This window comes from Phycodurus eques, chromosome 6, assembly GCF_024500275.1.
Source record: "Phycodurus eques isolate BA_2022a chromosome 6, UOR_Pequ_1.1, whole genome shotgun sequence".
NCBI lineage: Eukaryota > Metazoa > Chordata > Actinopteri > Syngnathiformes > Syngnathidae > Phycodurus > Phycodurus eques.
Window position 1 is genome coordinate 1,051,536 of NC_084530.1, and position 24,727 is coordinate 1,076,262.

Sequence of the window (24,727 nt, forward strand, 5' to 3'; positions counted from 1 at the left end):
TGGATGTCGTGATGGAAGACATGAGGGCAGTTGGTGTTAGAGAGGAGAGTTAGAGAGGAGGATGCAGGAGATAGGGTTGCATGGAAAAGGACAAGACGATAGGAAAAGAAGAATATATATATATATATATATATATATATATCCATCCATTTTCTGAGCCGCTTCTCCTCACGAGGGCGTGCTGGAGCCTATCCCAGCTGTCATCGGGCAGGAGGCGGGGTACACCCTGAACTGGTTGCCAGCCAATCGCAGGGCACATATAAACAAACAACCATTCGCACTCACAGTCACACCTACGGGCAATTTAGAGTCTCCAATTCATGCATGGTTTTGGGATGTGGGAGGAAACCGGAGAGCCCAGAGAAAAGCCACGCAGGCACGGGGGAGAACATGCAAACTCCACACAGGCGGGGCCGGGGATTGAACCCCGGTCCTCAGAACTGTGAGGCTGACGCTCTAACCAGATATAACGATCGATAGATAGAGAGATAGAGGCACGGTGGCCGACTGGTTAGAGCGTCAGCCTCACATACATATATACATACATATATATATATATATATATATATATATATATATATGTATGTATATATATACATATATACATATATATATATATATATATATATATATGTCCGGGTACTTTATATATAAAGTACCACGACAAAACCCACGCAGGCATGGCGGGAACATGCAAACTCCACACAGGCGAGGCCGGATTTGAACCCGGGTGCTCAGAACTGTGAGGCAGGTGTGCTAACCAGTCGTCCACCGTGCCGCCCCCGTTGAGAGCATAAACTATAAATATATAGCTGTTTGAGAGCGAGCCACTTGTTATTTATCCATCCATCCATTTTCTGTACTTCTTATCATCACCAGGCTCGCGGGCGTGCTGGAGCCTATCCCAGCTATTTTTGGCTGAGAGGTGGGGTACACCCTGAACTGGTCGCCAGCCGATGGCAGTGTTATTATTTCAACACTGTAATAATAAGCTGTTTTTTTGTATCTTGCTGTCTTGTTTATATTTTCCTTACTAATGACGGGGCTGCTGGTTGTCCACCTTGTTCAGCCATGGATGGAGGGAGGGCCTCACACGTGGAGTGTGACTCATCTCAAGTTGAAAACTGCTTTACGTTTGTCTAAAAAATAAATGCGTGCGCCTGTTAGCTATTTAAATACAAAACAACAAACAAATACCACTGATGTCTTTTATCCCAAATTTGATTTCTCATGTGTTTATGATCTTAAAGTTTGTTTATTCGAGATACAGCGTTTGAGCAAAATTTAAGTTTGTTGTCATATGATAAACTTTAACGCCGCATTTCTGTAGAGAAGGGAAACATGCACATTGCGTCCCGCGACCCAAACCAGGATAAGCGGTGTTGAAAATGGACGGACGTTGTTTTTTGGAGGGAGGGAGAGAGAGAGAGAGAGAGAGAGAGAGAGGGGGGAGAGAGAGAGAGAGAGAGAGAGAGAGAGAGAGAGAGAGAGAGAGAGAGAGAGAGAGAGAGAGAGAGAGAGAGAGAGAGAGCAAGAGAGAGAGAGCGCGAGCGTGCGTTGGGAGGCTTATGTCACCCAATCAGGGTTGTTTCTATTGTGACTCAATGTTACGTGACGTCAGTTTTGGGAGACAGGTCAATATGTCTGCCTCCGTGGAAGCCCTGAAACACGAAAAATGTGTAAATTCTAATTCCAGGGACGAGGGCGAGAACTGATACAAATCCCCAATACACCCCTCCACCTAGCAAATGCCTGACGTACGGTAACAGTTAGCTTGGCCATTTAGCCAGCCATCGCTATAGTATTCTAATAATGGAAAAGCTAGCCTCACCTATCAAACTCATTCATTTTTCGAGGGCGCAGAATAGTGTTTGTGTGGATGTACTCGATGCTCTCTAGCCCTTTGTGATTAATGGCAACGGCAGTGTCGTAATTTGGATTCCCCGCAACAGTTTCTGGACCCAGAGCCTTTGTCAGAACCTTCACAGGTGAGTTGATTCGTTAGCGAACCGCTATAGCTGAGCTCACCTGCTAAGTACCAAGAACCAGCTATTCACACATGTTGTCCTTCTTGTAAAACATTAGAGTGCATTGTTATTGTCTTGAGCGTATCCAATAACGCTGTAGTAATTATGCTGTGTGGCGTGCCCACCCCTGCGCTGTAGGCGTTGACCGATTAATAAGGGCTATCTCACTGACATGAGCAACGTGCACGAATTTATTAGACCTTTGTTTGGTATTTATGTATTGGTTTCAAATCCGCAGATGACTTAAGCAACTGACGCGTCAAGTGATGTCTGGACTTCCATTTCATAACTTAACCAAATCGTTAGCCTTTGTACTGTAATTTGCATGCTGAATTCACACAATGTAAGTATGTTGTTAAATCCAGAAAAGCGGCCGACATTTTCTTTCCATTTTGCTGTGCTGGATTTTTTTGCTGAGTACGTGAGTTTAGCAGCGGAGGTCCCCAAATATCGCGTTTTTGAAATGCCGTTGCCGCTTCGTTTTTGAAATTTTCAATTCAGTTGCGAGTTTCTGTGGTTCTGCCAAAGATGACAATGTTTCTAGATTTCAGCGTCGAAACTCACACGTTCGTAGGATTTGTACACGATAGAAAACAATGTCTGTGACTCACTACTACAACCCCAATTCCAATGAAGTTGGGACGTGGTGTTAAACATAAAACAAAACCGAATGCAAAGATTTGCAAATCATGTTATAACGTATATTTAATTTTATTTATTTAAATAATGTTATAACGTATATTTAATTTAATACGTTACAAAAAAGATATATTTAATGTTCAAACTGATAAGCTTAGTTTTTAGCCAATTATCATGAATTTAGAATTTTATGCCTGCAACACGTTCCAAAAAAGCTGGGACAAAGCTTTTCTTTTAACAACATTCAAGCTCCTTTTCTAACCAATCATGACACCCACCTGTTCCCAATGAGCCTGTTCAACCTGTGGGATGTTCCAAACAGGTGTTTGATAAGTATTCCTCAACTTTCTCACTCTTTTTTGCCACCTGTCCCAGCTTTTTTTGGAACAAGTTGGAGCCATAAAATTCTAAGTTAATGATTATTTGCTAAAAACAATCAAGTTTATCAGTTTGAACATTAAATATCTTATCTTTGTCGTGTATTCAATTAACTATAGGTTGAACATGATTTGCAAATCATTCTATTCTGTTTTTATTTGTTTAACACAAGGCCCCAACTTCATTGGACTTGGGGTTGTGTTATTCTTGCTTTATGTGAAGGTTGAAGGAATTCTAATTAAGCGCTTGCAGTGTTTCCCCGAGGTTGAAAATTTACTTGTGGTGGCGCTACGGAGCAATTTAGTTAAACTAGTAGTGTCATGAGTATCCCCGACTGCTGCGTACTGCGGTCAAGCCAGCATCCACTCGAAAAGAAGAAGCCAAGCCAGCCGCCCCTAATTTTGAGTATACTCGTTATTACGGTAATAAGCCGACAACAAGCGACGAAGGCCACCTTCAAAATAAAGCCTAAAAATAATACGTGGATATCAATGCATACTGATTTTTTAAAAAGGAATAAAAATAATCCTTTCGGTATCGCAACACCAGTCCAGTTCTGGGGGACACGAGACCACCCCAGGTCTCCAACAAAAGAGGTCCCATCCAAAACTGATGTGGCATTTCAAAATAAAAGTCCCCTCAACTCTGCATATTTTTGTCATTACCACTGATTTTAAAAAAGTCATATTTTTTTTATTAGGTATCACAACACGAGTCCAGCTCTAGGGGACACTGCACAAGCCCAGGTCTCCAACAAAAGAGGTCCCACCCAAATCTGATGTGGCATTTCAAAATAAAAGTCCGCTGAAATATGCATATTTCACCGTAACTAGCACTGATTTAAATAATGCATTTAAAAAAATCTATGAGGTATTGCAACACCAGTCCAGTTCTGGGGTACACTACAACACCCCAGGTCTCCAATAAAAGAGGTCCCATCCAAATCTGATGTGGCGTTTCAAAATAAAAGTCCCCTCAACTCTGCCTATTTCACTGTCACTACCACTGATTTAAAACATTCATTAAAAAAAATCTATGAGGTATCGCAAAACCAGTCCAGTTCTGGGGGACACGAGACCACCCAAGGTCTCCAACAAAAGTGGTCCCATCCAAATGTGATGTGGGATTGTTGCGATACCTAATAAAAACAATTTAATGACTTTTTGAAATCAGTGGTAATGACAGTGAAATATGCAGAGTTGATGGGACTTTTATTTTGAAATGCCACATCACATTCGGATGGGACCGCTTTTGTTCGAGACCTGGGGTGGTCTAGTGTCCCCCAGAACTGGACTGGTGTTGCGATACTTCACAGATATTTTTAATCCGTCCATCCATTTTCTGAGCCGCTTCTACTCATTCGGGTCGCGGGCGTGCTGGAGCCTATCCCAGCTATCATCCGGCAGGAGGCGGGGCACACCCTGAATTGGTTGCCAGCCAATCGCAGGGCACACATAAACAAACAACCATACGCACTCACATTCACACCTACGGGCAATTTAGAGTTGTCAATTAACCTAGCATGCATGTTTTTGGGATGTGGGAGGAAACCGGAGTGCCCGGAGAAAACCCACGCAGGCACGGGGAGAACATGCAAAAGATTTTTTTAATGAATGTTTTAAATAGGCTTTACACGATCAGGATTTTTGGGACCGATCAGCGAGTTTAAAAAAACGATAACCGATCACAAGATGGAGGAATGTATCTATTTAAATGACCTGTTCATTTACTGTATATACTTGAGTACTTAATTACTCCAAAAAATTATATTTACAATAAATAATGTTTGCTATTTATGACAGTGAGCCATAGTGACAGACAGAACAAATGAATGGTCTTCTATTGGATGGCAGGAAGTAAATACAGTAATTAATGTATCCACTCTTTGTGACATTTTTGTTTATTGGTGTGCCGTGAGATTTTTCAATTGTAAAATATGTTCCTTGGCTCCATAAGGTTGGAAATCACTGCTCTAGTCAAGTCGTGTATTCTAATCAGTCAGGTCAAACCAACATTACATGACAGAAATAATGGGTGCTAAGTTACTGTAATTAAATTACTTTATTTTTAATTAAATGACTTCACCCACACCGAAACTTTAGAGCATGATTCAACAGAACGGCGGCATGTTTACGTCCAACCGTTCGTGCTACCACTCGCTTGCTAGTCTACATAACGTTTTTGTTGCATGCTTGCTAGCCGTATCGTATTAAAAGTACGTGAACATACCTCAAGTAAGCCTTAAACGAACGTCCTCTCCTGTCCTGAGCACCACCAACACGTTTTTCCCCAATTTCGTCCTCATAATAGAGTCGGCACGATCCACTCTTGTTGTCGTCGCCACGGTAACAAGTGTATCTGGTCACATTTGAGTTGATAAGATAAAGCCCAATGATCGTAAAAAAACGGGATGCGGTGGTATCGGAATACAATATTTTTAGGAAAAAAAACACAACAGAAAATCACATTCTCTGATTTTTAAATAATTTATTTGCAAATTATGGTGGAAAATAAGTATTTGGTTACCTAGAAACAACCAAGATTTCTGGCCCTTTCAGACCTGTAACTTCTTTAAGAGGCTCCTCTGTCCTCAACACATTACCTGTATTAACGGCACTTGTTGGAACTTGTTATCAGTATAAAAGATGCATGTCCACAACCTCAAACAGTCACACTCCAAACTCCACTATGGCCAAGACCAAAGATCTGTCAAAGGACACCAGAAACAAAATTGTAGACCGGCACCAGGCTGGGAAGACTGAATCTGCAAAACGTAAGCAGCTTGGTGTGAAGAAATCAACTGTGGGAGCAATTATTAGAAAATGGAAGACATACAAGACCACTGATAATCTCCCTCGATCTGGGGCTCCACGCAAGATCTCACCCCGTGGGGTCAAAATGATCACAAGAACAGTGAGCAAAAATCCCAGAACCACAGGACCTAGTGAATGACCTGCAGAGATCTGGGACCAAAGTAACAAAGGCTACCATCAGTAACACACTATGCCGCCAGGGACTCAAATCCTGCAGTGCCAGACATGTCTGCTTAAGCCAGTGTCCAGGCCGGTCTGAAGTTTGCTAGAGAGCATTTGGATGATCCAGAAGAGAATTGGGAGAATGTCATATGGTCAGATATGGTCAAAATAGAACGTTTTAATAAAACCGAAACTTGTCGTGTTTGGAGCAGAAAGAATGCTGAGTTGCACCCAAAGAACACCATACCTACTGTGAAGCATGGCGGTGGAAACAACATTTTCCACCTTTTTCTGCAAAGGGACCAGGACGACTGATCCGTGGCAAGGAAAGAATTAATGGGGCCATATATCGTGAGATTTTGAGTGAAAACCTCCTTAAGGTTCCTAAGAGCACAGTGGCCTCCATAATCCTTAAATGGAAGACGTTTAGGATGACCGGAACCCTTCCTAGAGCTGCCCGTCCGGCCAAACTGAGCAATCGGGGGAGAAGAGCCTTGGTGAGAGAGGTAACGAAGAACCCAAAGATCGCTGTGGCTGAGCTCCAGAGATGCAGTCGGGAGATGGGAGAAAGTTCTAGAAAGTCAACCATCACTGCAGCCCTCCATGAGTCGGGGCTTTATGGCAGAGTGGCCAGACGGAAGCCTCTCCTCAGTGCAAGATGCATGAAAGCCCACATGGAGTTCGCTAAAAAACACCTGAAGGACTCCAAGATGGTGAGAAATAATATTCTCTGGTCTGATGAGACCAAACCTTTTGGGCTTAATTCTAAGCCTTGTGTGGAGAAAACCAGGCACTGCTTATCACCTCTCGAATACAGACCCAACAGTGAAGCATGGTGGTGGCAGCATCATGCTGTGTTTTTTTTCTCAGCTGCAGGGACAGGACGACTGGTTGCAATCGAAGGAAAGATGAATGCGGCCAAGTACAGGGATATCGACGAAAACCTTCTCCAGAGTGCTCAGGACCTCTGACTGGGCCGAAGGTTCACCTTCATGCTCTAAGGTTTCAGTGTGGGTGAAGTAATCTAATTACAATAAAGTAATTTAATTACAGTAAGTTGGCACCCATTATTTCTGTCATGTTGTAATGTCGATTTGACCTGACTGATTAAATTCACGATCTGATTAGAGCAGTGATTTCCAACCTTTATGGAGCCAAGGAACATACTTTACAATTGAAAAATCTCACGGCACACCAACAAACAAAAATGTCACAAAAAGTGGATACATTAATTACTGTATGTACTTCCTGCCATCAAATAGAAGACCATTCATTTGTTCTGTCTGTCACTATGCCTCACTGGCATAAATAGACGAATAAAGATACATTATTTATTGTAAATATATTTTTTTGAGCAATTAAGTACCCAAGTATATACAGTAAATGAACAGGTCATTTAAATAGACACATTGCTCCATGTTGTGATCGGATCTGTTATCGTTTTTTTAAACTAGCTGATCGGTAATCGGCCCCAAAAAAATCCTGATCGTGTAAAGCCTAGAAATGACGCATGGAAAAAGTATTGAACACGCCAAGTGGTATTTATTTAATACTTTGTACAAAAGCCTTTGTTTGCAATGACAGCTTCAAGAAGCCTCCTGTATGGAGAAACTAGTCGCATGCATTGTTCTGGTGTGATTTTGGCCCATTCCTCCACACAAGTAGTCTTCAAATCTTAAAGGTTCCATGGGCTTCTTTTATGGACCTTGAGTTTCATTACTTCCATAGATTTTCGATTGATTTCAAGTCAGGTGATTGGCTGGACCATTCAAGCAGGTTCATGTTTTTTTCTTTGAAAGCAGTTGAGTTTCCTTGGATCTCTAGCCTGCTGAAATGTCCACCCTCGGTTCATTTTCATCATCCTCGTCGATGGCAGCAGGTCTTTGTCAAGAATGTCTCAGTAAATTTGCACATTCATCCTTCCTTCAATAATGTGAAGTTTACCAGTACCATTTGCTGTAAAGTAGCCCCACACCATCATGTTCCCACCTCTGAACTTCACTGTTGGTGTGGTGTTTTTAGGGTTATGTGCAGTGCCATTTCTCCTCCAAACCTGGTTTGCATTATGGCAACAGTTCAATTTTGCTCTCTTCAGACCAGACCCAGTATTTAACTGGCTTGTCCAAAAGTTGTTCGGCAAACGTTAAATGAGCTTTGATATGCTTTTTCTTCAGCAATGGGGTCTTGCTTGGTGAGCGTGCATACAGGCCATGGCGCCAGAGTGCATTACTCACTGTTTTCCTTGTCAGAACAGTACCTGCTAATTCCAGGTCTTTTTGAAGCTCTCCACAGGTCCTTGGCTCTTGGACAACTCTTCTGATTATTCTTTTCACTTTTCAAATCTATGGTGGTATGATTGGCTTTCCACTTAAGTATTATGGCCCCAACCGTGCTCACTGGAACATTCAGAAGCTTCGATATACGCCAGTAACTAGTGCCATCGTTATGTTTTGCAACAATTACTTTGCGATGGTCTTGAGACAGCTCTTTACTCTTACCCATCATGAGATGTGTCTTGAATCACACCTTGGCAATGAGACATTTTGCAGGCTATCAATTCGGACTGAACCAGCTAATATTCATTTGCACTGACAAGTGGCTGGATTGCTGTTTGATTATTGACAGATTTTAGGTGGCGTCTTGGCTTTCCATGCCTTTTTGCACCTCCCTTTCTTCATGTGTTCAATACTTTTCCCCTGTGTCATTTCACATTATTAACCACAACTTAATTCTGAGCTTATTTTTTCTACTTTCTTTGTATAAATGGGTGTACTTGGGTTGTTCCCAACATCTGATGAAATCCTTGTCAATAGCACCTTTGGAAACATATTTAGTGAGAAAAATTGTGACGTGTTCAATGCTTATTTCAGCCGCTGTATATATGTATCTATACAGTCCCCAAAGTGCAAATGATTGTTTATACAGTCCCTTCCAAAAATATTGGAACGGCAAGGTCAATTCCTTTTGTTTTTGTTGTATACTGAAGACATTTGGGTTTCAGATCAACAGATGCATGAGACAAAAGTGCAGAATTCCAGCTTTTATTTCATGGTATTTACATTTAGATGTGTTAAACAACTCAGGACAGAGCACCATTTGTTTGAAGCCACCCACTTTTCAAGTGAGCAAAAGTATAAGAACAGACATGATTAAATTAACTTAAAATGAATCACATTTAATATTTGGTGACATATCATAACCAATATATTAACCTATTCGAAGTGATAGATCTGTAAAGCATGGTGGAGGTAATGTCATGGCTTGGGCTTGCATGGCTGCTTCTGGAACAGGCTCACTAGTCTTTATTGATGATGTAACTCATGATGGTAGCAACACAATTAATTCTGAAGTCTCCAACACCATTTTGTCTAGCAATTAACAGAAAAATGCATCCAAATAAATTGGAAGAAGCTTCATCATGCAACAAGACAAAGACCCAAAACACACTGCCAACACAACAAAGGACTTAATCAGGGGGGAAAAGTGGAAGGTCTCAGACTGGCCAAGTCAATCACCGGACCGTAACCCAATAGAGCATGCATTTTACCTCCTGAAGAGGAGACTGAAGGGAGGAACTCCTACAAACAAACAAGAACTGAACAAGACTGCAGTCAAGGTCTGGAAAAGCATTTCAAATGAAGAATGCAACAGTCTGGTGAAGTCATGGGTCGCAGGCTTGATGCATTTATTGCAAGTACGGGTTATGCCACCAAATATTCAATGTTAATTCACTAAGTTAATTGAGTCATCTGTTCCAATACTTTTGCTCACTTGAAAAGTGGATGGGTTCAAATAAAAGGTGCTCTGTCTGAGTTGTTTAACACATCTAGATGTAAATACCATGCAATTAAAGCTGAAATTCTGAACTTGTCTCATATTCATCTTTTGATCTGAAACCCAGATGTCTTTGACCTTGCCATTCCAATACCTTTGGAGGGGACTGTATTTCTTCTCTCAAAGTCTTCTTTGAACAGTGAATTGTCATACGTTCACCCCTACCCTGTGGAGGTTGCCAGCGATGTCACTGATTGTTGTCTTTAGGTGTTTCTCCACAGCTCTCACAATGTTTCTGCCATCAACTGCTGTTGATACCCTTGGCCGACCTGTTCAATGTCTGTTGCTCAGTACACCAGTAGTTTCTTTCTTTTTTATGACATTCCACATTCTCGTATTGGCCATGCCCAATGTTTGTGCAATAGTTCTGATTGATTTTCCCTCTTCTCTCAGCTTAAAAAAGTTTGCTTTACTCCCATAGACAGCTCTCTGGTCTTCATATTTGCGTAACAGCAAATGCAGTTTTCACAGGTGAAATTCAATGCCAAAAACAAGCACTGTTTGTTTAAGCAATCAATCTGAAAAGCAACTAGAAACACCCATCAGTCACGTGTTCCAATACTTTTTGCGCACTTGAAAAGTGGGTGGGTTCAAACCAAAAGGTGCTCTGTCCTGAGTTGTTTAACACATCGAGATGTAAATGCCATGAAATAAAGCTGGAATTTTTGAACTTTTTTTCTCTTTTGATCTGAAACCCAAATGTCTTCAGTATACAACAAAAACAAAGGAATTTACCTTGCCGTTCCAATACGTTTGGAGGGGACTTTATAAACAAACAATAATTCGCCCTTTGATTCACACGTATGGTCAAATTAGAGTTTTCAATCAACCTACCATGCATGTTTTTAGGATGTGTTAGGAAATCGGAGTATCCTGAGAAAACCCACGCAGGCACGAGAAGAACATGCAAATTCCACAAAGGCGAGGCCGGATTTGACCCAGGTCCTCAGAACTGTGAGACAGATGTGCTTAGCAGTTGTCCACTGTTTCACCGCATTAAATATACTTTCTTAAATAAATCCTCTGTCTTGTTTTTATGCACATTTCCATTGTGGTGTTGATGGAGCTTTACCTTTAGCCTCACACCAAAACCTCCACAAAAGATGCTGATGGCTGATGGTAATGGACAAAGAATATTCTAAGTATTCCTGTGAGTATTTCTTATTTCAGTGATTTTCAACTGGTACTCAAAAGTAGGTTGCGGACCAATTTTGTGTGGGTTGCAGACAGCTCGTAAAAAAATTATACTGTATGTGTTCACATTCAGATTTGTTTTAGTACAGTACAGAGGCTTACTAAGTTCCCACAAGAAATATAGTCAGAAAATGACAAGAAATGTTACTTCCTTGTTCTCTTCCCACTCGTTTATTCTGTAAACAAATTTAGTGCAGCGCAGCCTTTGGCTGGCGGATGTCATGACAAGAAATATGCCTTTGCCAGTCCAATAAGCTAATTTGAAATGGCATTTAAATATATAATATGCTGTACATAGGTTTTCAAATCTTTCTTGTTCTTAAGTCCTATGAAGTGGGTCGCAAATTTGCAACAATAGGAAAATGTGGGTCCCAGGGTAACAACAATTGGCAACCACTCTCTAATTTATTGTACCTTAGAACAAGCATCATTGTTGCCTATGGCTACAGTAAACCGTGCTCAGCCTATCAACGTTCATCAGCACAGCCTGCCCCCTCAAGAGTTCCTGGTAAACTTAAAAAGACCCTCGGGGACAGGGGCAACTAAATAATCCTCGGGGAACAGGAGGAACTTAAGATACCAGGGTGTCTAGTGCAGTCCCTGAAAAGGTTCCTGCAGTGGAAAAGGGGCTTAAGATTTACGTTTGAGTACCCCAGCTATAATCCTTGTAGTTCGAAGGCCCAAGTCACCTCCTGGTTTTCCAATTTTTGAGCAAAATTAATGACCGCCAAGAGAGACCAGTCGTAGCTCACCGAGAAATGCTTCCATGATTCCTCCGTTGGATTTGGAAGTGATCACCAGGTACAGGGAAATGTTGGCATCCCTGCTTAGTCTGCTTCCCTCATGAACCAGAAACCAATAGGTACAATAAAATGTATGGATGAATGGGTAAATGTTCTAATTTTTATTTGGCAACAAGATTTATATTGATTATTTGATATAATACTCAAATAGTCGTTAGCAACTTCCCTAAAACTGGCACTTAGATTAATGTGGGCAAAGTTGCCATATAGTCATTCAACCACCCAACACCTGAAAACATAATGCCTTGTTAACAAACATTTCTCCTTTTGTATTTCTTTAGGTGCAGTATCCTGATCAATCATCAGACTCGCCTATTTTTGTTGGACAACTATTTGAAATGGATTTTTGACGATGGTTCAACTCCCATATACCAAAGGATCCAATTTTTCCAGCAAAGAGACATCGTATCCTACGAAGGAGTGCTCGTCTAGTTAGGGATTGTTTGGCTGCGAAAAGGGAAAAGAAAAATCAAAAATTTTTAAGATGTGACTTGTTGATTTGTCTAAGGTCCAAACATTCCATTTTTTTCTCAAGTGTATTTTTAGTTTTTCTAAAAGCCATTGCTGGCTGTTGGAAACTGTTTGGGCACTGGAGAGGCAGAGCTGGAAGGTCAAGGCCATGAGCACGCATTGATTATTGATAACATGGTAGTAAACTCAAATCAGTGGAGGCACTGTGGTCATATGAAGTAATCTTCACTAAAGCTGGCAGATTTTACCCTTGACTGTTCTCACATTATCATTCTGCAAATTATTTGGACTAATATTTATTTTTAGTTGTTTGGTGTAATTTTGCTTATGAAAATTTAATTGACATGGATACCAAGACATTTTACTCGATGTGTTTTCAGAGGTTCAGCGCCATCTGTTCTTTTTTGTCAATCTAATCACTGGTGGAACTCGCAGGTCAGGCAGTCTGAATCTACTGCTGTTAAATGTTAGAAATGCCTACAGGTAGGAAAATCAAGCTTCTGCATTGGTACATGTCCAGACTTTTGTGCCTAACATGAATATTAGACTGAAACAGTTATAGATGCTCTGAATTCATATCTCAGTTTAGTAATTGGATATGGCTCTCGATACTGTCAGATAAAAAAAACACTCGCACATTTTAGAATTTGACTTCCAAGCAAGTGCAACTCTCAAGGTTTTAAGTTTTACTCTGTCTACTGAAATGCATTACTGACCTCCCTTATTTTGATAAATCCAACGGATCAAATGAAACATGTTAAATTACTCTACAAAACATCATTCAAACTAAAATTGATCAATGCTGAATACTTTGTTGTTGTCTGGGTAAAGCTATAATTGCACTTTGTCCAACATTTTAATAAGCCCTGTTTGGATGACATCTGTGGATTTTGTTGCTGGAACAAGTTTTTTTTTTTTTTTTTTGGGGGGGGGGGTAAATACAATACATCAGGATTTGTGTTTCTCTTTTTGAAGGTCACCTGTTTCTGACTCATCAAAGGAAACTATGTTATCCATCCCATCTCTTTTGATTTGTTTCATGTGAAATGTAGTAAGAACATTTAACTGAATGACGACTCCCTCAGCATTGCAGCTGAGAACCAAAACATCGCTGCACACATATAGGCAGGCATGCCTGGTGGCAGTAATAAGAGTGAAGGGCAGGGTCCAGCCTCCTCTCCCCGACCCCATTCTGTCATCCCGTCCAACAGGCCACTGCGACCGTCACGCTATTTCCCTGTGTCAGCAGCCACTTTCTTCCTTGTTGGCTCAACCACACTGTTCTTCTGCTTCACGTAAGTGTTTAACACCCATGCACTTATGGGTATGAGTTTCCGACTTTATAAATATACACATGCACACACACGCAAATAGTAAAGGTGTTGGTGATTAGTGACGGGAGGAGACCTGACTCATATATCGCGGCTGCAGTAAGTATTTAACACGTCAACATTTTTCTCATTAAATGTATGTCCAAAGGTGCTATTGGAATGAAAATTTCACTAGATTTTGGGAACAACCCAAGTAAACCATACATACAAAGAAGAACAAATAAGATCAGAAATTAGGTTGTGTGTAATAATGTGAAATGACATGAAAAAATATTGAACACGCCCAACTGGTATTTATTTAAAATTTTGTACAAAAGCCTTTGCTTGCAATGACAGCTTCAAGATGCCTCCTCTATGGAGAAACTGGTCTCATGCATTGCGCTGGTGTGATTTTGGCCCATTCCTCCACACAAGCAGTTTTCCAATCTTGAAGGTTCCGTGGGCTTCTTTTACGGGCCTTGAGTTGCAGTTCTTTCCATAGATTTTCGATTGGATTTAAGTCAAGCGATTGGCTGGGCCATTCTAGCAGCGTTATTTATTTATTTTTGAAACAGTTGAGAGTTTCCTTGGTGTATGTTTTGAATCATTATTCCAATGAAATGTCCACCCTCGTTTCATTTTCATCATCCTTGTAGATGGCAGCCAATTTTTGTCAATGTCTCTGCACATTTGCCCATTCATCCATCCTTTGATAATGTGAAGTTTACCAGCACTATTTGCTGAACATCAGCCCCACACCATCATGTGCCCACCTCCAAACTTCACTGTTGGTATGGTATTTTTAGGGTGATGTGCAGTGCCATTTCTCCTCCAAACGTGGTGTGCATTATGGCATCAAACAGTTCAATTTTGCTCTCATCGGACCAGACTATATTCTCCCGGTATTTAACTGGCTTGTCCAAATGTTGTTCAGCAAAGTTAAACGAGCTTTGACATGCTTTTTTTTTTCAGCAATGGGGTCTTCATGATGAGCGTGCATACAGGCCATGGCGGCGGAGTGCATTACTCAGTTTTCCTTGTGACAACAGTACCTGCTAATTCCCGGTCTTTGTGAAACACTCCACAAGTGGTTCTTGGCTCTTGGACAATTCCTCTGATTATTCTTTGCACTCCTCTCTCAGGAATCCTGCGAGGAGTACCTGATCGAGGCAAATTTATGGTGGTATGATTGGCTTTCCTCTTACGTATAATGGCCCCAACCGTGCTCACTGTAACATTCAGAAGTTTAGATATGCGTCTGTAACCGATGCCATCGTTATGTTTCACAACAATTACTTTGCGATGGTCTTGAGACAGCTCTTTGCTCTTACCCATCATGAGACGTGTCTTGACTCACACCTTGGCAATGAGACCTTTTTGTAGGTCATCAATTAGGACTGAACCAGCTGACAAGGGGCTGGATTGCTGTTTGATTATTGCTAGATTTCAGGTGTCTTGGCTTTCCATGCCGGCACCGACTTGTTAGCACATCTGCCTCACAGTTCTGGGGACCGGGGTTCATATCCCGGCCCCGCCTGTGTGGAGTTTGAATGTTCTCCCTGTGCCTGGGTGGGTTTTCTCCGGGCACTACTGTTTCCTCCCACATCCCAAAAACGTGTGGTAGGTTGATTGAAGACTCTAAAACGCTCGTAGGAGTGAATATATGTGCGAATGGTTGTTTGTTTCTATGTGCCCTGCGATTGGCTGGCGACCTGTTTAGGGTGTACCCCGCCTCTCGCCTGAAGATAGCCGGGATAGGCTCCAGCAGCCCGCGACCCTAGTGAGGATAAGCGGGAAAGAAGGATGGATGGATGGCTTTCAATGCCTTTTTACACCTCCCTTTCCTTTATGTGTTGAAAACTTTTTTCCCTGTGTCATTTCACAGTTTTACACACACCTAGATTTCTGATCTTATTTGTATATATGGATTACTTGGGTTGTTCCCAACATCTGGTGAAATGTTCAGGTCAATAGCACCTTTGAAAGTATATTTATTGAGAAAAATGGTGACGTGATAAATACTTATTTTAGCTGCTGTATATGGTGTGGGCATAGGGCTAGCCCACACTGTTCTCCCCCATACAGTGGGTATGGAAAGTATTCAGACCCCCTTACATTTTTCACTCTTTGTTATATTGTAGCCATTTGCAAGAATCATTTAAGTTCATTTTTCCTCATTAATGTACACACACCACCCCATATTGACAGAAAAAACGGAATTGTGGAAATTTTTGCAGATTTATCAAAAAAGAAAAACTGAAATATCACACAGCCATAAGTATTCAGACCCTTTGCTCTGTATTTAGTAGAAGCACCCTTTTGAGCTAATACAGCCATCTTTCAGTCTTTTTTGGAAAGATGCAACAAGTTTTTCACACCTGGACGTGGGGATCCTCTGCCATTCCTCCTTGCAGATCCTCTCCAGTTCTGTCGGCTTGGATGGTGAACGTTGGTGGACAGCCATTTTCAGGTCTCTCCAGAGATGCTCAATTTGGTTGAAGTCAAGGCTCTGGCTGTGCCATTCAAGAACAGTCACAGAGTTGTTCTGAAGCCACTCCTTCGTTGTTTTAGCTGTGTGGTTAGGGACACAGTCTTGTTGGAATGTGAACGTTCGGCCCAGTCTAAGGTCCTGAGCACTCTGGAGAAGGTTTTCGTCCAGGATATCCCTGTACCTGGCCGCATTCATCTTTCCTTCGATTGCAACCAGTCGTCCTGTCCCTGCAGCTGAAAAAAAAAAACCCACAGCATGATGCTTCCACCACCATACTTCACTGTTGGGACTGTATTAGACAGGTGATGAGCAGTGCCCGGTTTTCTCCACACATACCGCTTAGAAATAAGGCCAAAAAGTTCTATCTTGGTCTCATCAGACCAGAGAGTTTTATTTCTCACCATCTTGGAGTCCTTCAGGTGTTTTTTTTTTAGCAAACTCCATGCAGGCTTTCATGTGTCTTGCACTGAGGAGAGGCTTCCGTCAGGCCACTGGTGGAGGGCTGGAGTAATGGTTGACTTTCTAGAACTTTGTCCCATCTCCCGACTGTACATCTGGAGCTCAGCCACAGTGATCTTTGGGTTCTTCTTTACCTCTCTCACCAAGGCTCTTCTCCTCCGATTGCTCAGTTTGGCCGGACGGCCAGCTCTAGGAAGGGTTCTGGTCGTCCCAAACGTCTTTCATTTAAGGATTATGAAAGCCACTGTGCTTTTAGTACATCAGATTATTTTTTTTTGTAACCTTTGCCAGATCTGTGGCTTGCCACAATTATGTCTCTGAGCTCATCAGGCAGTTCCTTTGACCTCATGATTCTTATTTGCTATGACATGCACTCTGAGCTGTAAGACAGGTGTGTGGCTTTTCTCAGCAAGTCCAATCAGTGTAATCAAACACACCTGGACTCCAATGAAGGTGTAGCACCATCTCAAGGATGATCAGAAGAATTGGACAGCACCCGAGTTAAATATATGAGGTGTCACAGCAAAGGGTCTGAATACTTATGGCTGTGAGATTTTTCAGTTTTTCTTTTTCAAGAAATCTTCAAAAATTTCAACAATTCCGTATTTTTTCTGTCAATATGGGGTGCTGTGTTTACATTGAGGAAAAAAAATAATTTAAATGATTTTAGCAAATGGCTGCACTATAACAAAATAATTTTAAAAGTAAAAGTTTTAAGGGGGTCTGAATACTTTCTGTACCCACTGTAAGTCACCGATGACTTTGACATATTTTCTTTGTAAATGTTACTTAAAATGAATAAGTCCTCTGGTGAATATGGTCGAAACAAACACAGATTAGTCAATTTCTTCCGAGTCGCTTTTCAACTCGCCGTTTTTGGGAAGCCCAACACGGCCACACAGTAGCCTGTCATTTTCTCGAATGGCCAATGTCACTTCCCTGGCAAGCAACTTCTTACCTTCTCAACTTAACTTTAAAGTCAACACGAGCTCCCCTGGCCCAAATGGCAGTAATGTCACCCGGATTGCTCACAGTATCGCGGCAACAACAAATGGTGGCAAGGTAGTCCATTGAGCAGCAGTATATTGTGACCATTTATCCACTTGTTGCACTGCTAACTCCGGACAAGGTTGATTAGCCCGCTAGTTTGAAAGCGGACAAGGGCTCAAATGAACAAGCGGCCTCTCTCTCCCCGTATTGAAATTGTAATTCTGCGAAATCTAAATTTTTAATAAATGTACATGTAATGTTTTTTTTTCTGTAACTAACAGAATGCAGTTAAAAAAATGTGTATCCTGGATATTTAATGCCGTTACATGTATTCTGTTACCCCCCAAACCTGCACACCAGTCTACAAAGTTCTGTACAACTGGACCATGGCCTGTTTTATTTCCTTGTAGCAGGCTCACTGTGATAGAATCCACGTTTAAGAATGTTCCCTGCTGCTGCGACACGTTTGTATAAAGAATGAATAGGAGGGAGGACAGAACGCAGCCCTGAGGATGAGCCATTGGAGGAACAGATCTCATCAGTCAGTACTCCATTGACTCACAAGCTGAGCATGCGTTCCTTTTCCTTCCAGATGTTTGAAAGCATGTTCGTCAGAGTCACGATGGGATCCTCGACACCTCAGTGTGACCTACGGCAAACTGCAATCGATTGATAAGGACTCGGTCGTCTTTCAGATTTCTGACCTCACGTTTGTCAAAAGTTTTTATTACAATAGATGTCAGTGCAGTAGGCCAAAAATCATTCACAGTTTTTTCAGAATTTTTCATGGGAACTCAATCAACTACTGTAACATTCTTACATTTGGGGACATGATGATTTCGTCGGCTCTTGTATCTTGTTGTATCCTGTTGAAGTAATGAAAAATTGGGCACAATTCTTTGGCATACGACTTAAAGGTCACACATTTTGGCTATTTATAGCTCCGAGTGACTCTCTAACATGGACTTAGTATACAAGTGTCAATTTCGTTTATAAAAAAGAAAAAAACACTGATTTTGTCCTTCGAGTGTCCAGAAAAGGCCCCTCTGACAGTTGCTTCTGTTTCAACCAGTTTTGTATCCGCTTTGTCATATTTGGCTAAGATTGCCCGCTTTCCTCTGATTGGTTACCTCCGTGTATTATGAAGACCACTTGTGAGCGCACACGTGATTATGTTGACCGTGCTGGCTCGGGAGCAGAGAGGTAGGGGGAGAGCTTCGCTAGTGACGTTGATAAGCTTGAGAAATTCGAATGATCTGATTTCAGGCCTCGGCAGAAAAAGCTCTGGAGGGTCAGGAATGCTTGGACGATTTAAATTCATATTTCACGTTTACTGAGGCACCATCGAGCCAATTGTACATCCCAAGTACGAGAAAAAGTTGTTTTGGTAAAATATGGCACATTAAAGCAGTGTCCCACAGATCGTCAGGCCCATACCTCTTGTTTAATTTTACAAAAGAGAATACATTTTTAATATTTTACTCTTAAATTGTGAAGTGTTCTGGTCAACTAATTTATGATTCAGTTCCTGTATTTCTCTACTAAAATCAAAAGTATCAAAACGGGAATAGGAAAGATTACGAGCATTTGCAAGGTTAGACGACATCAAAACCTGGAAAATGGCATTGCTTGTATTTCTTGAGCTACTGTTGCATGCAGTGTTTTCATACTTGACCAGGCTGAGTCCAAAATATTTGCAGCCATTTTATTTTCCAGGATTATTTTATAGTCCTGTTATGCCCTTAAGATTTCCATTTTTTCCATTTTGCAACAAAACCTATAAAAAGAGGTAAAAAAAAAAGGTCATTTATTTGGACAAAAAATAATAAGGGATCAATAATAACGACAATAACAATTCTTGTCTCATTCATAAGGGTGCATCATGGTCGTCTGCATTTTTCGTTGCAGAATTACACAAATTTTAATTACACTAATGCAAACAACACAATAACATTTCATTCAATCTTATCTAATTTAACCAAACGTAGTGTAAAATATACATCAAATAGTCATCTATTTTTTTTGTCAAAAAATAATTCAGAATGAATAATCAGAATTTTAAGAATGTTTGGGGTTTTATCCTTTAGTTATTGAAAGTTGATGACTCACAAGGTCAAGTTTATTTGTCTAGCCCTTAATCACAAAACGACTCACAAGTCACTGTTGTTGAGTATAGTTTTAAGAAGTGAGAAAATGTCCACATTTATAATGACACAAGCAAAGATTAAGATACTCGACTGCATTTCAGTAGTTTCAGATTCTTCATTCTTCATCTTTTCCGCTACCCCTCTGTGAACTCTTTGTCCCAGCTATCAATTTCCCAGTTTTGTGCGATTTTGGCTGTGAATGTTAAATTATTCTTCACATGGGCTTCCCACTTGTGGGAGATTCCAACAGGGTTGGGTGCATAGAGAGCTGAGTGGCGGCCGAAGGCAGGGACCTTGGCGGTCCGATCCCCAGCTACAGAAACAGGCTCTAGGGACGTGGAATATTTCCTCTCTGGCAGGGAAGGAGCCCGAGCTGGTGTCCAAGGTTGAGATGTTCAGACAAGATATAGTCGGGCTCACCTCCACACACAGTTTGGGCTTGGGTACCAGTCCTCTTGAGAGGGGTTGGACTCTTTTCCACTCTGGAGTTGCCTACGGTGAGAGGTGCTGAGCAGGTGTGGGCATACTTATTGTCCCGGACTCGGTACCTGTACGTTGGGGTGTGCCCCGGTGGACGAAAGGGTGGCCTTCTTCTATCTTTGGGTGGGGGGAGGGGGGGGGGGGTCCTGATGGTTGTTTGTGCCTTTACTCCAAATAGCAGTTCAGAGTTAACCACCATTTTTGGAGTCCTTGGAAGGGGTGCTGGAGACCGCTCCAGCCGGGGACTCCTTGTTCTGCTGGGGGACTTTAACACTCACGTGGGCAATGACAGTGAGACCTGGAGGGGTGTGATTGGTAGGAATGCTTGGAGGATTGGCAGACCGGGGTGGTGGTCCTCCTTTTTAAGAAGGGGGACCGGAGGGTGTGTGCCCACTATAGGGGATCACACTCCTCAGTCTCCCTGGTAAGGTCGAATCAGGGGTTCTGTAGAGGAGAGTCCGTCAGGAATTCAAATTCGAAATTCAGGAGGATTAATGTGGTTTTCTTCTAGACCGTGGGACAGTGGACCAGCTCAACATCCTCAGCTGGGTCGTCGAGGGGGGATGGAAGTTCACCCAAACAGTCACACGTGTTTTGTGGACTTGGAGAAGGCGTTCGACTATGTCCCTGGGGAGTCCTGAGAGGGGTGCTCTGGGTGTATGGGGTACTGGACTACCTGATACGGGTGATCAGCTGGCAAGCGGCCATGGTCCACATTGCCGGCAGAAGTCGTTTCCAGTGGGAGTTGGAATCCCCCAAGACTGCCCTTTGTCACCAATTCTGGACATTACCTTTCTGGACAGAATTTCTAGGTGCAGCCGTAGTGTTGAGGGGGTTCGGTTTGATGACGTCAGTATCATGTCGCTGCTTTTTGAAGATGATGTGGTTGTGATGGCTTCATCAAGCCGTGATCTCCAGCGCTTGCTGTAACGGTTCGCAGGCGAGTGTGATGCTGCAGGGATGAAAGCACCTCCAAATCTGAGGCCATGGTCCTCAGTCAGAAAAGTGTGGCATGCTGTGGAGGAGGAGTTCAAGTATCTTGGAGTCTTGTTCACCAGTGTCGGAAGTATGGACCTGGAGATCAACAGAGTCAGCATCTGCAGTGATGCAGACTATGTCAGTCTGTCATGGTGAAGAAGGAGCTTTGTCGAAAGACAAACCTCTCGATTTATTGGTCGATCTACATTCCTATCATCACCTATAGTCACGAGCTGTGGGTCGTGACCGAAAGAACAAGATCGTGGATACAAGCGGCTGAAATGAATTACCTCCGCAGGGTGTCCAGGCTCTACCTTAGAGATGGGGTGAGAAGCTCGGCCATCCAGGAGGGGCTCAGAGTCGAGCCGCTGCTCCTCCACATCGAGAGAAGCCAGGTGAGGTCGCTCGGGTATCTGGTTAGGATGCCTCCCTGGTGAGGTGTTCCGGGCATGTCCCACCGGGAGGAGGCCATGTGGACGACCCAGGACACGTCTCTCGGCTGACCTGGGAGCACCTAGGGATCCCCCGAAAGTGTTGGACCAAGTGGCTTGGGAGAGGGATGTCTGGGCTTCCCTGCTTAAGCTGCCGCCCCCACGACCTGACCTCGGATAAGCGGAGGAAAATGGATGGATGGATGTTTAATTATTATAGCAGCATTGAATATGATACTGAATACCATTAAAATTCTTGTGCACCAGCGTTTGGGGATTCGTGATCTAAGCATGAAATAACAATTGCATTGTCCCAGTCAAAGTTTAGTGTTTCCTGTAAATGATGCAGTTTTCTCAGTGAAATATTGCCACTGTTTAAATTATGTGTTTTCCTTTCTGTTTATGTGTTCCGCAGTTGTCCATGGCTTTCAGAGCGTTTCTCAGTAGCTGTTCCCATTTATAATGGCATCATCTTCCTGTTTGTTTTGGCCAACTTCTGTATGGCTACGTTTATGGACCCAGGCATCTTTCCAAGAGGTAGGTGGATGGATAGGCGTTTACCTTTCGTGATTTGGACTAGCGTGTAAAGGTTTACAGTTTACAAGTGAATTGATTTGAAACAGGTGCAAACTGTTACCTCTACCTGTATGCTGTGGAAGACCCTCTAATGCAGGGGTGTCAAACTCATTTCAGTTAAGGGGCCATATTCATCGGAATTTGATTTCAAGTGTGCTGAACCAGTATATTAGTGGCCTAATAAACTATAAATAACGACAATTCAAAATCTTTCCATTTTTTTCTGCGCAAATAATTACAAATACATGTGGCAAATATTTACATTTATTGATCATTGTTGCAAATCTTATTTCAAATTATGGAACCAATCTAAAATGTCTTAACAAGAATGAGTGCAATTTCAGCCATATTATGAATTAGTGTTTTTATTTACACAAGTGCAACTGACTGATCACAGTGGCTCTATATACTGTCTTTACCTTACATAAAACAACTTGTTGGCTCTACAATCATTTTTAAATTTACACGCATTTTAGATTCTGCAGTTTGAAGGGCTGCTGTTGTCCAAAAAACTTTAACAAAGTACCTTGAGGGGAAAAAAAAGACAAGAACATGCTATATTTGGTTAGCTTACTTTAATACTGTATGTATTACATCAAATGCATTATTCTATTAATAGGAGAAATTATCATTGGCAGAAGAGGACTAACTTCTTGCAACATGGCTAATAATGGCAAATACAGTACCTGTCTGTGTAAACAAATAACAATTTCGAACAGATGTAGGTTGTTTTGTCTCAACTTGTTAGCAGGTGTGGTGAATTTCCGGGTCAGTAAAACGTCCTCATCCCTCACTGAGAAAGCGTTTCCGTTGGGTAGGAGCAAAGAATACTTTGAGACCCAGGCATTTGGGCTAAATCAGGTTTCTTGAAAAAGCCTTCATGTCATAACAGCTGTTTTCAAAGTCAGATTCACTAAGAGCCCACCTGAAATTCTTGGTCACAAACTTATAAAGTCTAGCATCTGTGGGCGTACTCTTAAGTACCACCCCTAAGCCTGATTGGATTATTGAGTGGGTTTGAATAGTAAAGCTGCTCCCTCTTCCTATAGTTGGTGTCACTTTTGTCCACAAGGTGGCTCTATGCCCACAAATCAGCCGTACGTCCTACAAATTTATTTGCTGCCTGATAGTCTGCCTGATGTCCTGGAGTTTAAGAATACAGCCCTATGGGAGGCACAAGCCAGTGCAAACTGTAGGCCGGTTCAAAGCCCGGATAAATGCAGAGGTTTGCATCAGGAAGGGCATCTGCCTTAAACTTTGCCAAACAAATATTAGCGTTCAAAGAATTCCATATTGTATCCACATTGTTAACAATGTCCGCCCCCTGCACCGTGAACCTGCATGGTGATTGTGGGTCGAAGATGAAGAAGAGGTGGAAAGTGGGTTCTTAGGCAGAAAGAGAAGAGGAAAGCACAGAGCCTAGAATTGAATGTGGGGACTTTGAATGTTGGGACTATGACAGGAAAATCTCGGGAGTTGGTTGACATGATTGTAGCGTATATATGTCAAATAAGAATTTAATTAATTTCGGAGAAAGTAATAAGCCGGGAGCGACGTTTGCATTACTTCCGGTTTATCTTCAATTTAAATTTAATTGTTAAAATTAAACTAATTTCTCGGAAAAGGGCACCACGTCACTTTTTACAAGTTTAACTTTAGGCGAAATGATGACGAACCTTTTTAATCAGTCTCATAATCTGGAGATTGCTACACTCTGACATTTTTAGTCCTAGGTTACAGAGGTTTACTTAAACTCAGAACACACACACACAATATGACCAAGAGTTGAATTGTATGGTATATTTAATGAAACACACAACTACAAACTACAAAAAGAATATAACACTAAGGGTAAAAGAGAGAGAGAAAATGAGGTGTATGAAAATGGAAAAGAGGACATCATGTGTGTGGTCGCTGGGCTAAAATGTGTGAGCGTTCAATACGTTGAGTCACAGTGAGAAAATGCAAGGTTGTGATTTCGTTTGAAGCTAGTAATTTCCCCACAATTATTAAGCACTTATGTTGTACATCGTAGTAAGGATTGCAGTGTCGACTCACGAACGCAGAACAGCTGGTCTTTGGGGGTGATCTTCCTCCGGACTTCAGGTGGAAACAAAGCAGGTTTGGTTGAAGTAAAACCAGATGCACAAAAATAAAAAGAAGTAGGAAAGGAAAGTTGTTGTCCCGTTTGGGATGGGATCATAACTTTCCTGCTGGTTGACCTGGTGGCGGGCCGAGCTCTGGCCCTCACAGGCGTGCGGGACCTGTACGGGATGTCGGCAGTTGCTCGTTGAGGCCCCGCCCGATCATGGCTAGGGAAAGTGATCGGAGCCGCATGGCCGAGTTCTTTGATTGAAAACGCCGTCAGCTTGGTTGCGGCGGGCGTACGCATACGTGGTGGCTCCTAGAGGCGCCCGAGGACAAATGGAACAAAAGAAGGGGTAGGGGGTTGGCCGGAGGCCACCCAGCTGGCCAGAGAGAGAGACTAGACTCAACTCACAGAGGAAGGTGTGAATTCAAGAGTTAAATACCCCAGAGGCGGGG

The 24,727-nt window shown here is 42.2% G+C and overlaps 1 protein-coding gene across 4 annotated transcripts in view; it reads left to right on the top strand.

Annotated features, from left to right (window-relative positions):
- The first annotated feature begins 1,626 nt into the window (after nucleotides 1-1,626).
- LOC133404385 (palmitoyltransferase ZDHHC5-A-like) overlaps nucleotides 1,627-24,727 on the top strand; it is a 115,166-nt gene continuing 92,065 nt past the window's right edge. For 2 of the 4 annotated variants that reach the window (XR_009768820.1, XM_061680220.1), the window contains exons 1-2: nucleotides 13,259-13,616; nucleotides 22,023-22,144. Coding sequence is in view for 3 of the 4 variants with exons in the window: in XM_061680220.1 (XP_061536204.1) it covers nucleotides 13,453-13,616; nucleotides 22,023-22,144 (286 nt within the window). In the remaining variant the exon portion in view is untranslated. Of the gene's footprint in view, nucleotides 1,989-13,258; nucleotides 13,617-22,022; nucleotides 22,145-24,727 lie in introns of those variants that run through there. The other 2 variants (XM_061680222.1, XM_061680221.1) reach the window with 2 other exon arrangements.